Below are 17,195 nucleotides of genomic sequence, written 5' to 3'. Positions count from 1 at the left end.
GGAGACGTATAGATTTTCTCATGTAAATCACCATAGAGAAAGGCTTGCTTCTGTGTTCTTGCTTGATTCTGTGTTCTTGCTTAGTTCGATCTTATTTTGTAGGAAGGAGGCTGACTTATTTTGTTCGAGAGGCGATCAAGTCTTAGGCCGTACGGAAGGATGACTCCGAAAAAGTCATCCCGTGACACTTCTCATCCTTGTTTGCATTCTTCTCCTTGCTTGCATTCTCTTCATTGCTTGCCTTCTTGTCTTTGGAGAGCAAAATAGCTAAACCAACAACCAAGTCGATTCTGAGCACCCCAAGTACGAGTCCGAGTCCGAGTTGCCTCTTGGTCGGAAGTGCTTAAATGATTCCATTGGTGTTGTCCAAGAAGGTCTTCACCTCTGGAACAATTTCTTCCACTTGTGGAAGCACTTTCTTCATCTTCAAAACAACTCATTGACATTTGAAAGCATTTCTTCTTCATGCACCTTCTAAACGACTTCAATGACATTTGGAATCATTTCATGGATATTTGAAATGATTTCATCAACCTTCTTAATTCTTTCAAAAACCATTTTTCCTCTTCTTCTTCTTTTCTCTTTTCTCTTTGATTTGTTTATGTTCTCTCTCTCCCTCTCTCTCTCTCAAATGTTTGTTGGAGGACTTGTATTAAATAGAGCCGGGAGTGGGAGAGTGAGAGTGTTGAGTCTGTCTGTCTGTCTGTCTCCCTCTCCCTAGACTCTAATCCATAACATGTCAAATTTGAATATAAAAAGTATACTAAACTATATACAAAATTGATCATAAAAAATGTCATAAATAATGTGCTAAATTATCCATAATCATCTTAGCTTCTCGAACTTTAAAATTGATGAAGCATATGACAAATGTCTCTCATCATAGAAGACATCTTCCATGGAATAACACTTTTTCTAGTAAACATTTGTATGTATAAGGTAATATTGATTTAGGGAAAAGACAATATTGAATTTAATTGATATTAAGGAAAAGACAACATTGCTATGCATTGATTCATTTTAAGGCAATATTAACATGAGAGAAAATGAAACATTTTAAAAATCCATGCACATTATTTAAACATACATTATTATGTGTCATTGTTGGTGCTAAAACTAAACAGATGGAAATAGAAGCAACTTAAAGATGAGGTGGATGTTGAAGGTGAGGATCCTCAGTATGTGAGAGCATTCGGTAAGTAAATATATATGCATACAAAAGACAAAATATGTGCTTCACCCGAATAATGGGCTATGTTCACGGAGAAGGATGTTGTCATTACGATAAAGCTATATACATTGCACATAGGGTTAGACCCAATGGGAAGAGGATGAATGCCAAAGGCTGAAGGCTGAAGCCTGTTTGAGTCCATAAAGAGATTTGTTGAGGCGACACACGAGATTCTCCCCCTGTCGCTGAAGACCAAGAGGAGGAGACATATAGATTTCCTCATGTAAATCACCATGGAGAAAGGCTTGCTTCTGTTTTCTTGCTTGATTATGTGTTCTTGCTTGGTTCGATCTTATTTTGTAAGAAGGAAGCTGACTTAGTTTGTTCGAGAGGCGATTAAGTCTAAGGCCGTACGGAAGGATTACTCCATAAAAGTCATCCCGTGACACTTCTCATCCTTGTTTGCATTCTTCTCCTTGCTTGCATTCCCTTCATTGCTTGCCTTCTTGTCTTTGGAGAGCAAAATAGCTAAACCAACAACCAAGCCGATTCTGAGCACCCGAAGTCCGAGTCCGAGTCCGAGTCCGAGTTGCCTCTTGGTCGGAAGTGCTTCAATGATTCCATTAGTGTTGTCCAAGAATGACTTCACCTTTGGAACAATTTCTTCCACTTGTGGAAGCACTTTCTTCACTTTCAAAACAACTTCGTTGACATTTGAAAGAATTTCTTCTTCATGCACCTTCTAAACGACTTCATTGACATTTGGAATCATTTCATGGATGTTTGAAATGATTTCATCAACCTTCTTAATTCTTTCAAAAACCATTTTTCCTCTTCTTCTTCTTTTCTCTTTTCTCTTTAATTTGTTTATGTTCTCTCTCTCTCTCTCTCTCTCTCTCTCCCTAGACTAATTCTTAACATGTCAAATTTGAATATAAAAAGTATACTAAATTATGTACAAAATTGATCATAAAAAATGTCATAAATAATGTGCTAAATTATCCACAATCATCTTAGCTTCTCGTACTTTAAAATTGATGAAGCATATGCCAAATGTCTCTCATCATAGAAGACATCTTCCATGGAATAACACTTTTTCTAGTAAACATTTGTATGTATAAGGTAATATTGTTATGCATTTCTAAATGTAATTGCTATTAAGGAAAAGACAACATTGCTATGCATTGATTCATTTTAAGGCAATATGAACATGAGAGAAAATGAAACGCTTTAAAAATCCATGTACATTATTTAAACGTACACTATTATGTGTCATTGTTAGTGCCAAAACTAAACAGATAGAAATAGCAGCAACTTAAAGATGAGGTGGATGTTGAAGGTGAGGACCGTCAGTATGTGAGAGCATTTGGTAAGTAAATAGACATGCATACATAAGACAAAGTATGTGCTTCACCCGAATAATGGGCTACGTTTACGGAGAAGGATGTTCTCATTACGATAAAGCTATATACATTGCACATAGGGTTAGACCTAAGGGGAAGAGGAAGAATGCCGAAGGCTGAAGGTAGGAAGGCTGAAGGCTAAAGCCTGTTCGAGTCCATAAAGAGATTTATGGTGGCGACACACGAGATTCTCCCCTTGTCACCGACGACCAGGAGGAGGAGACATATAGATTTCCTCATGTAATTCACCATGGAGAAAAGCTTGCTTATGTGTTCATGCTTGGTTCTGTGTTCTTGCTTGATTCGATCTTATTTTGTAGGAAGGAGGCTGACTTAGCTTGTTCGAGAGGTGATCAAGTCTAAGGCCGCATGGAAGGAAGACTCCGAAAAAATCATCCCATGACACTTCTCATCCTTATTTGCCTTTTTCTCCTTGCTTGCATTCTCTTCATTGCTTGACTTCTTATCTTTGGAGAGCCAAATAGCTAAACCAACAACCAAGTCGATTCTGAGCACCCCAAGTCCGAGTCTGACTCCGAGTTGCCTCTTGGTCGGAAGTGCTCTAATGATTCCATTGGTGTTGTCCAAGAAGGTCTTCACCTTTGGAACAATTTGTTCCACTTATGGAAGCACTTCCTTCACTTTCAAAACAACTTCATTGACATTTGGAAGCATTTCTTCTTCATGCATATTCTAAACGACTTTATTGACATTTGGAATCATTTCATGGATGCTTGAAATGATTTCATCAACCTTCTTAATTCTTCAAAAAACCATTTTTCCTCTTCTTTTTCTTTTTTTCTTTTCTCTTTGATTTGTTTCTGTACTCTCTCTCTCTCTCTCTCTTAAATATTTGTTGGAGGACTTGTATTAAATAGAGCCGGGAGTGGGAGAGTGAGAGTGTTGAGTCTCCATCTCTCTCTCTCTCTCTCCCTAGACTCTAATTCTTAACATGTCAAATTTGAATATAAAAAGTATACTAAACTATGTACAAAATTGATCATTAAAAGTGTTATAAATAATGTGCTAAATTATCCACAATCATCTTAGCTTCTCGAACTTTAAAATTGATGAAGCATATGTCAAATGTCTCTCATCATAGAAGACATCTTCCATGGAATAACACTTTTTCTAGTAAACATTTGTTTTATAAGGTAATATTGCTATGCATTTCTCAATGTAATTGCTATTAAGGAAAAGACAACATTGCTATGCATTGATTCATTTTAAAGCAATATTAACACGAGAGAAAATGAAACGCTTTAAAAATCCATGCTCATTATCTAAACGTACACTATTATTTGTCATTGTTGGTGCTAAAACTAAACAGATGGAAATAGAAGCAACTTAAAGATGAGATGGATATTGAAGGTGAGAACCATCAGTATGTGAGAGCATTCGGTAAGTAAATAGATATGCATACATAAGACAAAGTATGTGCTTCACCCGAATAATGGGCTACGTTCACGGAGAAGGATGTTCTCATTACGATAAAGCTGTATACATTGCACAAAGGGTTAGACCCAAGGGGAAGAGGAAGAATGCCGAAGGCTGAAGGCTGAAGCCTGTTTGAGTCCATAAAGAGATTTATGGAGGCGACACACGAGATTCTTCCCCTGTCGCCAAAGAACAGGAGGAGGAGACATATAGATTTCCTCGTGTAAATCACCATGGAGAAAGGCTTGCTTCTGTGTTCTTGCTTGGTTCGATCTTATTTTGTAGGAAGGAGGCTGACTTAGCTTGTTCGAGAGGTAATCAAGTCTAAGGCCGCACGAAAGGAAGACTCCGAAAAAGTCATCCCGTGACACTTCTCATCCTTGTTTGCCTTCTTCTCCTTGCTTGCATTCTCTTCATTGCTTGCCTTCTTGTCTTTGGAGAGCAAAATAGCTAAACCAACAACCAAGCCGATGTTGAGCACCCCAAGTCCGAGTTCGACTCTGAGTTGCCTCTTGGTCGGAAGTGCTTTAATGATTCCATTGGTGTTGTCCAAGAAGGTCTTCACCTTTGGAACAATTTCTTCCACTTATGCAAGCACTTCCTTCACCTTCAAAACAACTTCATTGACATTTGAAAGCATTTCTTCTTCATGCACCTTCTAAACGACTTCATTGACATTTGGAATCATTTCATGGATGCTTGAAATGATTCCATCAACCTTCTTAATTCTTTTAAAAACCATTTTTCCTCTTCTTTTTCTTTTTTCTTTTTTCTTTGATTTGTTTCTGTACTCTCTCTCTCTCTCTCTCTCTCTCTCTCTCTCTTTCTTTCTCTCAACTGTTTGTTGGAGGACTTGTATTAAATAGAGCCGGGAGTGGGAGAGTGAGAGTGTTGAGTCTCTCTCTCTCTCTCTCTCTCTCTCTCTCTCTCCCTAGAATCTAATTCTTAACATGTCAAATTTGAATGTAAAAAGTATACTAAACTATATACAAAATTGATTATAAAAAGTATCATAAATAATGTGCTAAATTATCCACAATCATCTTAGCTTCTCGAACTTTAAAATTGATGAAGCATATGCCAAATGTCTCTCATCATAGAAGACATCTTCCATGGAATAACACTTTTTCTAGTAAACATTTGTATGTATAAGTTAATATTGGTTTAGGGAAAAGACAACATTGCTATGCATTGATTCATTTTAAGGCAATATTAACATGAGAGAAAATGAAACGTTTTAAAAATCCATGCACATTATTTAAACGTGCACTATTATGTGTCATTGTTGGTGCTAAAACTAAACAGATAGAAATGGAAGCAACTTAAAGATGCGGTGGATGTTGAAGGTGAGGACCCTTAGTATGTGAGAGCATTCGGTAAGTAAATAGATATGCATACATAAGACAAAGTATATGCTTCACTCGAATAATGGGCTACGTTCACGGAGAATGATGTTCTCATTATGATAAAGCTATATACATTGCACATATGGTTAGATCCAATGGGAAGAGGAAGAATGCTAAAGGCAGAAGGCTGAAGCCTTTTTGAGTCTATAAAGAGATTTGTTGAGGCGACACACGAGATTCTCCCCCTGTCGCCGAAGACCAGGAGGAGGAGACGTATAGATTTCCTCATGTAAATCACCATGGAGAAAGGCTTGCTTCTGTGTTCTTGCTTGATTCTGTGTTCTTGCTTAGTTCGATCTTATTTTGTACGAAGGAGGCTGACTTATTTTGTTCGAGAGGCGATCAAGTCTAATGCCGTACAAAAGGATGACTCCGAAAAAGTCATCCCGTGACACTTCTCATCCTTGTTTGCATTCTTCTCCTTGCTTGCATTCTCTTTATTGCTTGCCTTCTTGTCTTTGGAGAGCAAAATAGCTAAACCAACAACCAAGCCGATTCTGAGCACCCGAAGTCCGAGTCCGAGTCCGAGTTGCCTCTTGGTCGGAAGTGCTTCAATGATTCCATTGGTGTTGTCTAAGAAGGTCTTCACTTTTGGAACAATTTCTTCCACTTGTGGAAGCACTTTCTTCATCTTGAAAACAACTTCATTGACATTTGAAAGCATTTCTTCTTCATGCACCTTCTAAACGACTTTAATGACATTTGGAATCATTTCATGGATGTTTGAAATGATTTCATCAACCTTCTTAATTCTTTTAAAAACCATTTTTCCTCTTCTTCTTCTTTTCTCTTTTCTCTTTGATTTGTTTATGTTCTCTCTCTCTCTCTCTCTCTCTCTCTCTCTCTCTCTCTCTCTCTCTCTCTCAAATGTTTGTTGGAGGACTTGTATTAAATAGAGCCGGGAGTGGGAAAGTGAGAGTGTTGAGTCTGTCTGTCTGTCTGTCTGTCTCTCTCTCCCTAGACTAATTCTTAACATGTCAAATTTGAATATAAAAAGTATACTAAACTATATACAAAATTGATCATAAAAAATGTCATAAATAATGTGCTAAATTATCCGCAATCATTTTAGCTTCTCGTACTTTAAAATTGATGAAGCATATGCCAAATGTCTCTCATCATAGAAGACATCTTCCATGGAATAACACTTTTTCTAGTAAACATTTGTATGTATAAGGTAATATTGATTTAGGGAAAATACAACATTGAATTTAATTAATATTAAGGAAAAGACAACATTGCTATGCATTGATTCATTTTAAGGCAATATTAACTTGAGAGAAAATGAAACGTTTTAAAAATTCATGCACATTATTTAAACGTACACTATTATGTGTCATTGTTGGTGCTAAAACTAAACAGATAGAAATAGAAGCAACTTAAAGATGAGGTGGATGTTTAAGGTGAGGACCCTTAGTATGTGAGAGCATTCGGTAAGTAAATAGATATGCATACATAAGACAAAATATGTGCTTCACCCGAATAATGGGCTACGTTCACGGAGAATGATGTTCTCATTACGATAAAGCTATATACATTGCACATAGGGTTAGACCCAATGGGAAGAGAAAGAATGCCAAAGGCTGAAGGTAGGAAGTCTGAAGGCTGAAGCCTGTTTGAGTCCATAAAGAGATTTATGGAGGCGACACACGAGATTCTCCCCCTATCGTCGAAGACTAGGAGGAGGAGACATATAGATTTTCTCATGTAAATCACCATGGAGAAAGGCATTATGAACATCAAGTTGATGGATAACCCAGTACTGACTGGCAGCAACAGCCAAGAGACAATGAACTGTGATCATCTTGGCAGTGGTAGAAAAAGTTTCATGATAATCCAGGCCCTCCGTTTGAGTAAAACCTTAGGCAACAAGGTGGGCTTTGTAGCGCTAGACAGAACCATCAGCTCGGTGTTTGATCTTGTACCCCCACTTGTAGTCAATGGGAAATTTGCCAGGAGGCAAATGAGTAAGGGTCCAAGTGTGATTGTCCGCAAGAGCAGCAAGTTCAGAGTCCATAGCCTCACGCTAGCGAGGATCGCTGTTGGCTTCTACAAAAGAGGAAGGTTCTACACTTCGACTGATGGAGTTAACAAAAGAAAGATGTTTGTGTGAGTACTGATGGTAAGAAATAAAATTACAAAGGGGAAAATGAGTACCTAGTGGTGGACCGGTTGCCGAAGGCGAGGAATGATGTGGGTGCAAAATCACCTGCAAGCAAACGAAGTCCCTGAGGCGTGTGGGGGGTTGCTTGGGACGGGAGGAGATACAAGTGGGCTGAGTTGTGTTAGGTGCGAGCTGGGTAGGGGGTACATCAGCAGGAAGTGATGCCTGGATACTGGCGGAAGGAGTTTGGTCTGTGGGAAGAGGGAGATCAAGAGTGGGTTGATTGAGGTGGTCTAAGCCCGAGGCAGGGCTGGTGGTGGACGAAGAAGAAGGAGAAGGGTTGTCGTTCAAAAGGAATGGGTCAGGGCCGATGAAGGGCAATAAGGGGAGGGAGGGTCCAGTGGTATGTGATGGTGTGGGTGTGTCGGGGCTGGATAAAGGGAATTTGTCTTCCAGGAAGAGAACGTCGCGGCTAGTGAAAATTTTATTGGTTTCAAGGTCATAGAGTTTGTAAGCTTTCTGGCCAATAGGATAGCCAATAAAAACGGATTTGTGGGCCCGAGGAGCGAATTTGGGGCTTGGGTGAACAGAGGTGGCATAGGCAAGGCAACCGAAAACTTTCATATGGTGGTAAGAGGGTGCTTTTGTGGTAGAGAATGTCAAAAGGAGTTTTGTTGTTAAGGAGAGATGTAGGGAAGCGATTGATGAGGTAAGCGGTAGTAAGAACACATTCCCCCCAAAATTTTATGGGCAAATTAGATTGAAAACGAAGGGTTCATGCAGTTTCAAGGAGATGGCGGTGTTTGCGTTCGACAACTCCATTTTGTTGGGGTGTGTAAACGCAAGAGTGTTGATAAATTATCTCATGGTCAGAAAAGAAATTGCACATGGAGAAAAATTCTCCCCCATTGTCAACACGGATTTATTGAACTTTGAGATGAAATTGTGTGTCAACGTAGGCAAAAAAGGTTTTGAGGAGGTTTTGTGTTTCATGTTTATGTTTCATAAGTAAAACAAGAAAAATCATCAACTATGGATAAAATAATAATAAGCCCCAATAAGAGAGGGACGTTTATTAAGACCCCAAATGTCACAATGTAAAAGAGAAAAAGGTCTAGAAGTTTCATGTCATAATGATATGGTGGATGAGGCCTAAAATCTACATATCGATGTCGTAGGCAATAAGGCAATAATAATATGTGAGTTAAAACTTCCAATTCCCTGCTTGATCAATGTTGGCTTCTCTGTCTTCTTTATGTATAATGTATGTAATGGTATGGATGGCCTCTTTGTTTTGGGCGGTTTTAATTATTATTTATTAATAGTCCATTAATGGTGAAGATGTTATTATTTTTCATATTCATCTTCCTTGCTTTTTTTATTTATTTATCAAAAAGAATTAAATTTCATTAACCAGAAGCATTGGTTACAATAAGAATTCATCTTCCTTGCTTAAACTTAATGAGGGCTTGATTTTCGTATATTAGTTTTATTTATTTAACGTTTTGATTTTCTTTTTTCTGCTTTCCGTTCTTAATGTTGGATCCACATACTTCGTTCAACCAAAGAATAAATAAATAAAGAAAACCAATTTTCCAATTTGAATTTTCAGGCAACATGCACTATAAATCTCAAGGTCATGAGTCTTATAGTCATTCATGTTATATTTGAAACTCATGGTATCTACTTCGTAAACAGGTTCTAACCTACATAACAAACTCAGCTTAATTTTCTCGCCTTCAAGTTCGGTTCGTTATGTTTCTTAATGTGCTTATCTTCTTAATCTAATTTGATTTTGTTTCCCAAATTTAAATTAATTTTTACTTTTATTACAGTAATCATCATATTCTTTTTACAGTTGTTTCCTACTGTGCTTCCGTTCTGGTTAAGTCTTTTACCAAAATTAGATAAAAGTAACTTTCATTTCAGGCCAATGTTGCCAATTGGATTGTAGCTTAATATAAGCAAGTCATACTTTGTCCCAAAAAAATAATAAAATAAGCCAGTCATAGCCTCTTCTCATTGGCTGCTGCAAAAATATATATATATTATATATTCAGAAAAAATATTCACAGATTATTAATAAAGAACCACATGTAAGTGGGGCCCACATTTTAAAATAAAGTGAGTATCAGATTGCAGGTGATTGGGCCAAAAATTTGTTGTAGCCCAACAAATCGATTTCCTTCCTGTGTGTGAGGCTAGCTTTGCAGGTGATTGGGTACGTACAGAGCTGAGCTTTAATGGAAATAAAATTAATGGGGAAGAAGGCTGTCTCAACTCAAGTCAAAAGCTAGAGGGCTAGAAGCCTTAGAGGAGCTTAAAGCTTCGACTGGTGAGACTTTGGCACCACGGCACCTCCAAATTGGAATTTCCTATTTTCAATTTGGAAGGGATTCAAAACTTCTAATCCATACAACTCCAATAAAAGTTATAATTTGATTGTGTTATTGGAGTGATTTGTCATTATGTATATATTATATTTTCACGGTTTACCAGTATGTTTTAATACCATGTTAAAGTTACGATATTTGACCATCCATCCATGGCATTGGCAAGGGCATTGGCAATTCAAACATCCATCCATGACACATGACATGATAGTGTACGTTTAAATAATGTGCATGGATTTTTAAAGCGTTTCATTTTCTTTCATGTTAATATTGCCTTAAAATGAATCAATGCATCATAATGATGTCGTAGGCAATAAGGCAATAATAATATGTGAGTTAAAACTTCTAATTCCCTGCTTGATCAATGTTGGCTTCTCTGTCTTCTTTGTTTGCAAGAAATTTTATGATCAAATTTTGTATATGATTTAGTTATTTTCTCGGCATGCAAGAGGCAGACTCGAACCCGAACATCTTAGTGAAACAAAAAGAATGCAGATCCAACTCAGCCAGACAACTCTCGTTTTTAGTATAACCATGGCAATTCATGTCATATGTGCTTGAGATTACCAACACTACCTTCATTTTATTCATCATGGTATAGAGAAGGACGACTTCCTCGAACAATATGAAGATTGTAGGCAAATCATCAAGTTCATGATCCGCTGACTCAACTATGCTTTGTTTGAGTACCAATTGTTTTCTTTGTCATTTATCTTAGTTTTTCTATTTTACAAATATGAGAGAGACATGGTCTAGTTTTTTTTTCTTTTTTTGTCAATGAGACATGGTCTAGTTGTATTCCATGAAAACATGACAAATGCCATGTAAAACTTTTTTTTCTTCTTCATATTAATAATGAAATATGAATTTTTTTGATTTACTATGTTTTCCTTATTTAATAAATAGTTTCACTTTTTTATTTCATTAAATATGGGTAGTTTGTGGTATTTTGAATATTTCATAATAGTTCAAAGCTAAACTAAACCAAACCAAACCATATACAGTATGACTCTGTTTTTAAACCGTTTAACTTTTCCTGGTTAAAACCTAACCAATAATTATAATTTAAATTAGCCGGTTTCATCGGTTTGGGTGGATTGATGCCCACCACAATAATAGAGATAGACATTGGTTGTGACATGTTGGTTGGGCAAAGTGCAGTGAAGGAAATTAATTATTTCAAACTTACAATAACCCAACCCTTCTCTGCAACCTTTTGTTCCATCCACAACAGAGAGAAAGAACCTTCTTATGCCCTCCAAAACGGTATATATAAATATTTATTGTTGACTTGATTGCTTTGCTCGGTTTCATTGGCGAGATAGGGGGAGGATGAAGAGATGAGAGATTGAGGGCTAAGGAGGAGGACGAAGAGATGAGACATTGGAGAGATGAGCGTGAACGGGTGAGAGACTTTAGTATGTAGTAGGGAAAAAAGACAAGCATTACATGCAATTACCAATGCTCTCTCAAATTGAATAATTTACTCAAACTACAAACGGTTAAGGAAAAAAATTAACAAATGAAAAAAGGGAATTACAACAATGAAGTAATTACCTATCAAGAAGCTACACTTGCAGCAGCATCTACAACCTCATCCGATTCATCGATTATCATCTCGTTTCTAAAAAGCAGTTTCAAATATGGGAGTACTTTTGGAAGCACGGGCAAATCGGCTATGTTAATACTCATCATGTCAAATCCGATGCATGTCTTATGCATGTGTGTATCATCGAATACTGGGATTTTTGGATATCGCTGGCTGAAGTGGGTAAGGATTATGCGAAAAACACCCGCAGAGTTCCCAACTTCTATGGCTTCCTTGGTTGTGCTATGGTTTCGTGCTATAGCCTCGTCCACCATGCCATCCTCGAAAGTTGCCTGCAACAATCAGCAGTGCAATTGATTAACTACCATCCTCTTCCTTTTCACACAATTTCTTACGGAATTGCAAAATTCCATCAACTTTGACAAACAAAAAATACACAAAATACATGTCATCACTTGCCTCATGTATAAGAACTGTTGCACCACGAGATGCTTCTGCAAGTTCTGGGCAGGGCCTGGTATCACCTGAGTATACAATCTTCCAACCTGGAATCACTTTTCCAACACTATTCAATCTCTCCGAAGCCCTCAAGACAACACCAAATGCCTGTGGGCAGTGGATGACAGGAAAACTCATCAAGGCTTCCAAACCTGCTTCCTCGAGTACTTTTTGCAAGCTCTTTAAAATTGGAAAGACTACATTGTTGTCAACAGGACTACCCGGTCTCTTCCAATAGCTCTGCATACGCGATCCTTTAGCAAATAGAGTAGAATCAACTTTCTGTGCCACTTGCCTATCTGTATTTTTATCTCTTAGGTCCTCGAAACTAGTTGGACTTCCTAGAAAAGAGTGATCCTTATTTGTTTCAGTAACGCCCTCGAAAGCATGTAAAGAAGCTTCGGTGGTGTGCTTACAATCAAGGAACTGCATATCCAAATCTTCAAGTCTTTGGTATGCATCCAAAAAGAATTTAAGTTTTCTCGGTCCAACAACAAGTAATGGCTCGTGAGGCACTCCCTTCAACAAATCACGTCGCAGAGTAAGTATTCTTGCCAACCCCGTATGGTGATCAGCATGAATATGAGAAATCCAAATACACCTAAGACCTCTCACAGCATTATCAGCACCCTCTACGCCATATCTGTTGTCAATGTACATAAAATGTTATATCTAAAGGGGAAGAAAGAATGAGAAACTTTCAGGAATAAGGAGTAGTAAATGCAATTTTAAAGTTCGAACAGTGTTACCTTCTTTTCAGCTGTCCCAGGGTTCCTTCACCACAGTCTAAAAGTAAACCTCCTTTAGAGAAAAGATTGATATGGATAGAACTGACATTGCGATATTTAGATGGCTGAGATGATCCAGTCCCTAGAAGAACTATCTCCAAGTCATCTCTCCTTATATTTTCCAAACAACTAGGAAGAGTATTCTCATCAAACCATGGCTCTTCAACTATGACTTTATCATCATGAGTTAACCTTATCTCTTCCTTTGTTTCTGTGGACTGGTGCCATAACTGACTAACACATTGGGCAGCATCTACAACCTCGGGAATCTCTGAAAGTAACTCATCAATGATTTCTGAGGACGCCACCTGACTTGGAATAACCGACCTATCTAATCCAAGACGAGCATAAGGACGCAAAGTGAACTGTTCAACAAACAGGAAAATCTTCATTATTAAAATTCTTACATTAATAAAGTGATTGCAGAACTTGCAATGCAGCAGAGAAAAGCAGGCATGGATAGTGAGAAACAGGTTCTAACATGTAAGCATAAACTTATCCTTTCATTGCTGGAAAATGTTCATAATCATACTTGGGTAAAAGAAAAGACAGAAAAAAAAAAAAGGATGACATGATGCAATTAAACCAAAAGCACTGTTTTGAAAACTCTCAGTACCAAATTCACTCTCCAAAAGTGTCAAATTTGTCTCTGGGCTGTATACTTTTAGATACTTTAACAAAAGAAAAAAAGAATGACTTCCTAAATACCTGATTCAAGGAATTTCGACCCAAAAAAAAAAAATTATAGATTGAAGGACTTCCAAAAAATATATATATATTTCTGATGCAAATTTAGGAATAAAGTCTTATTTTATGAAGAAAATTATTGTACGAAGCAGAAAAGAAAATCCAGCTCACATGATAAGTGCCACAAAACTACTTACTAGGTGCATCCAAGTAGATCAACAATTCGTACCTTGAGGAGGTTTTCAGCAGAAATGCTTTCACAAACCTTTGAAACAGAACCCTGGCAAAAATAAAATAAAATAAAAACCAAATTAGCTGCAAAATGAGCCCCAAATTTCTAAAAAGCAGGAGTATTATGCCCTAGAAAATAAAATATATAACATTGATCAAGGTCCTGCCAACTTCCAAGCCATCCTAACAAACCTAATGTACACAGAAGAAAAGATATTCTAACAAACCTCACTTGAAGGAGTGGATTCTGGTGCCAAGCAATCAAGGTGCTGAAGAGACCAGAAACCTGGAGCTGGAAAGAACTGTGGACACAGATAGTTAAGTTGAGCTGCAATTCTTGCACTCGATCTTAGAATCGGAATCTCCACGTTCTTCCTGGAAACAGAAAGAGAAGCCAAGAGTGGTTTTCAAAACCATACACCAAGAAGCTCCTAGATGATTTCTGGAAAGGAAAAGCAATTCACCTTTCATGTCCAGCCAATATATGTTGGGCTGAACCAAATCTCTTCATCCAGCTTTGGTAGTTAGGACTGCTTATTAGAGAAGCAGGACCCAAATGAATGACACAAGTCACAACCTTAGCATTCTCTAGCGGCCCCGAGAAATCTGCATAATAGCTACTGAGACATTGCATGGATAACAACTCTTGCAAATGAGATTCCATTGGGCAGTCGACAAGAAACACAATTGGACCAGGAATGGACGGGTCCATTACATCACTTGGATGAACCTAAACAAATAAGTGAAATAAAACACTTAAAACATAGAATGCACTATAACATTTTCAATGGATTACACCATTGGAAAATAAATGCTAACTAATCTCTTTCCAAAGTTTTCAGAACTAACCGTGATGTTTTGAAAATCTGACTTCACTGAATTCCCAAGTTGCAGTTCCCGATATTTAGACCCTGGTTTAAGACCCAAAGCTTTTGCTTTTTCAGGGTCAAATTTCCCTTTGATCTCAGGTAATTCACAGACATAAATGACAGACATGTCACCAGGCTTTCCAGTAGGTGAATTTTTTCCATTAGGACTAAAGGGTTTTGACACATCCACCCTGTCATTAAAAACCTTTTCTGTAGGATTCTGAGTGATGGATAATTCATTCAGGAGCTGAGCCCCGTTTGAGAAAATTGGTTGTAGAACAATGGCTGATATTTTGACAACTTCATCATCAACAAGAACAATGGGCTCTGTAAACTTTGTTTGACTAGCCATAAGACCCCCAACAGAGGGCCCAAAGCTCCGAGTGTGAACCATGGCAGCATTTGGGATGAAACACCTCATAGCATCAATCAAATACTTGAGATCTGATGGACCCCATACATTGACCTTCAAAACAACGCAAATTATGATTTAAACTAATATCTGGGAGACTGGATTCAATTTAAATAAAACTTAAGGCTGATTACAGAAAAGAAGAAAGTCATAGAAAGTCAATCTGATACTTACAGACATTCCTTCTTCACCCATGCCAGCCAAAGTCAACAGCAAACCTGTGATGTAAAGTAAAAGTCGGGCAATTCAGGGTCAGCAAGAAAAATCTCTTTTTCATTACCAGTGCAGATATTGAAAGCACAATACTATGCTTAAAGATCTCATCACACAGAGTTACTACAAATTTTACTGGTGATAGCACAAAAATACAATAAACAATCTTTAACTGCAACTGCAACATCTTAGCCGATCTTTCAAGAAGCAAACCTGGAAGTCCACCTGCAGTCTCTGAGCAGACACGGGAGAGAAATATGTGATCAATCTGAAGAAGAATCAAGAACATCAATTAGGCATCTCAATCATAGGAAGAAACCTCAGGAATCAATATGAAGAACAATTTATATGTTTATTCCAAGTTCCGACAACAGACGATGGGTAAAGATTCCAGATATCTTATACCTTTGACAACTTAATCTTATGCTCTGTGCAGAACCTTTGCAATCCCTGCAGCGAGAGTTGCATGGTAAGAGATTATATTACTTTAAAACGGGTTTATCATTGAGTTCCTAATGCAAATCACCTGACACTTACCTCCCCAGCATTAAATATAAATCTTTGCTTGTCAAAGAATAGCAACACCGAAGGAGATGTATCCTGAGTATCCATTCCAGTCCCTAGCACCTGCATTGAGTAAAAGCAAGACCAAATTATTACCCCATAAATAACTAAAAAAGATAAATGATAGAAACAAACAGTGCTTTCTAAAGTTAAGACATACAAACTTTTTCGGTTTTCATGAAGTATCCATTCAACGCAAAACTCAGCAAAAATCTGCTTGGTAAATCAAAACCATAACATTCTGAATTTAACTTTTTTGATTCCTTCACATCACCAATAATCAAATCCCACAACCAAAAAATTACCATGAGAACAAATTTAAATCCAAACTGAAGTCCAAAAACAGAATACCAATTTAGAAGTCAGATTTTCAAATCCAAAAAAATTGCAACCAGTTCCTAGAATCACACTCCCAACTTGACTACCCCCACCCGGTTTTTATAATTCAAATCCCAAGTCCACTTACTCGAGTCAAGTCACTGTCACTAATTTGAGGGTGAGAAAATGGGTCAAGGGTTAGATGCCTTTCAGAGTAATAAAAAAAAGAGAGAGAGGATGAATTGAAATGTCAGGGCAGAAAGGAGTTCTGTTTTGATGGTTTACTGAAGGTAAAACCTTTGACTATTTGAAACGTTATTATCCCCTTGAGATGAGTCATATTAAACAAGCAGAACTATTCTAAATGAGAAAAATCAAAGAAATGAATGTAACCCAAGAACCGATGCAATGAATAATACACTATACTCAACAACAAGTAAAGAAAACCCAGAAATCAGATTAGGAAATATAACACGAGAACCAATGCAATCAATTATGCAGTCTACTCAAAAGTTAATGAAAACCAAAACCTCAAAAGTCAATATACCTGCACATAAGATAGGGTATTGATAGGATTGAGCGTGCGCACTTTTCGCTGAAGGTTCTTCTTGGGCCTATCATTCTTATCGTTACCCTCTGCTCTTCTCTTATTGAACCCAGCAGTCTCAGTCTCCTTAGTTTCCTCCATTGCTTTGTCTCTGCCTCTACTCTCTCTGAGAGTGGTTTTGTTTCTGGCACCAGGATTGGGAGATTGGTTGGGAATGGGACGGTGTCGTCTTCGGTAGGAGGAAGCGAGGGCGGTGAAGAGAGTGCGAGGTTTTAAGGGTTTAAGACTGAGGGAAGATAATGAGAGATGAGGGAAAGGGGAAAAGAAGAGGAGACGGAGGTTTGTGACTTGGGGCATAAGCATTGGCATTGCGACTCAATTCTCATTGATTTGGTCTATAAAAATGAGAAATGTTGCGCAACTTCAAACTTCAAATGGGGTTTTAGCAGGGTGTTAGAAATCTTGGGAGTTTTTTATGGGGAGAATTGGCTATAGCTTGTAAGGTCCACAATTTTACCCAACCCACCCATCAAACCCAATCCAAAAATGGGCCAAAATAAGTGACCATATATTTTTGTTTCATAAAAAAAACAGTGAAAGTTCTA

At 37.7% G+C, this 17,195-nt stretch overlaps 1 protein-coding gene across 3 annotated transcripts; it reads right to left on the bottom strand.

Moving 5' to 3' along the window:
* Positions 1 to 11,306: 11,306 nt before the first annotated feature.
* Positions 11,307 to 17,091, bottom strand: TRZ4 (tRNAse Z4). 3 transcript variants are annotated; one of them, XM_021973505.2, is made up of 12 exons: positions 16,591 to 17,091; positions 15,699 to 15,788; positions 15,567 to 15,611; positions 15,375 to 15,429; positions 15,123 to 15,166; positions 14,517 to 15,002; positions 14,132 to 14,397; positions 13,895 to 14,042; positions 13,666 to 13,716; positions 12,711 to 13,114; positions 11,923 to 12,604; positions 11,307 to 11,795 (listed from the first exon to the last, which is right to left on the bottom strand). In XM_021973505.2, the coding sequence occupies exons 1-12, from the start codon at positions 16,957 to 16,959 to the stop codon at positions 11,475 to 11,477; spliced, it is 2,961 nt and encodes a 986-aa protein (XP_021829197.1). In that variant the 5' UTR covers positions 16,960 to 17,091; the 3' UTR covers positions 11,307 to 11,474. The 3 variants fall into 3 exon arrangements, with proteins under 3 accessions (XP_021829197.1, XP_088107343.1, XP_088107344.1); XM_088251217.1 differs by lacking the exon at positions 16,591 to 17,091 and adding an exon at positions 15,890 to 16,125; XM_088251218.1 differs by lacking the exon at positions 16,591 to 17,091 and adding an exon at positions 15,886 to 15,959.
* Positions 17,092 to 17,195: the final 104 nt, after the last annotated feature.

This window comes from Prunus avium, chromosome 3, assembly GCF_965620075.1.
Source record: "Prunus avium chromosome 3, drPruAviu1.hap1.1, whole genome shotgun sequence".
Lineage (NCBI taxonomy): Eukaryota > Viridiplantae > Streptophyta > Magnoliopsida > Rosales > Rosaceae > Prunus > Prunus avium.
This window is presented reverse-complemented; position numbering and strand designations above follow the sequence as displayed.

Bases quoted from the DNA above. Each gene is read 5' to 3' on its own strand.
- TRZ4 (XM_021973505.2), bottom strand. From the start codon at position 16,959: ATGCCAATGCTTATGCCCCAAGTCACAAACCTCCGTCTCCTCTTCTTT. The intron at 14,398-14,516 runs GTTAGTTCTGAA...TTATTTGTTTAG, and splicing joins CAGATTTTCAAAACATCACG to GTTCATCCAAGTGATGTAAT. The intron at 14,043-14,131 runs GTGAATTGCTTT...TTCTGTTTCCAG, and splicing joins ATATTGGCTGGACATGAAAG to GAAGAACGTGGAGATTCCGA.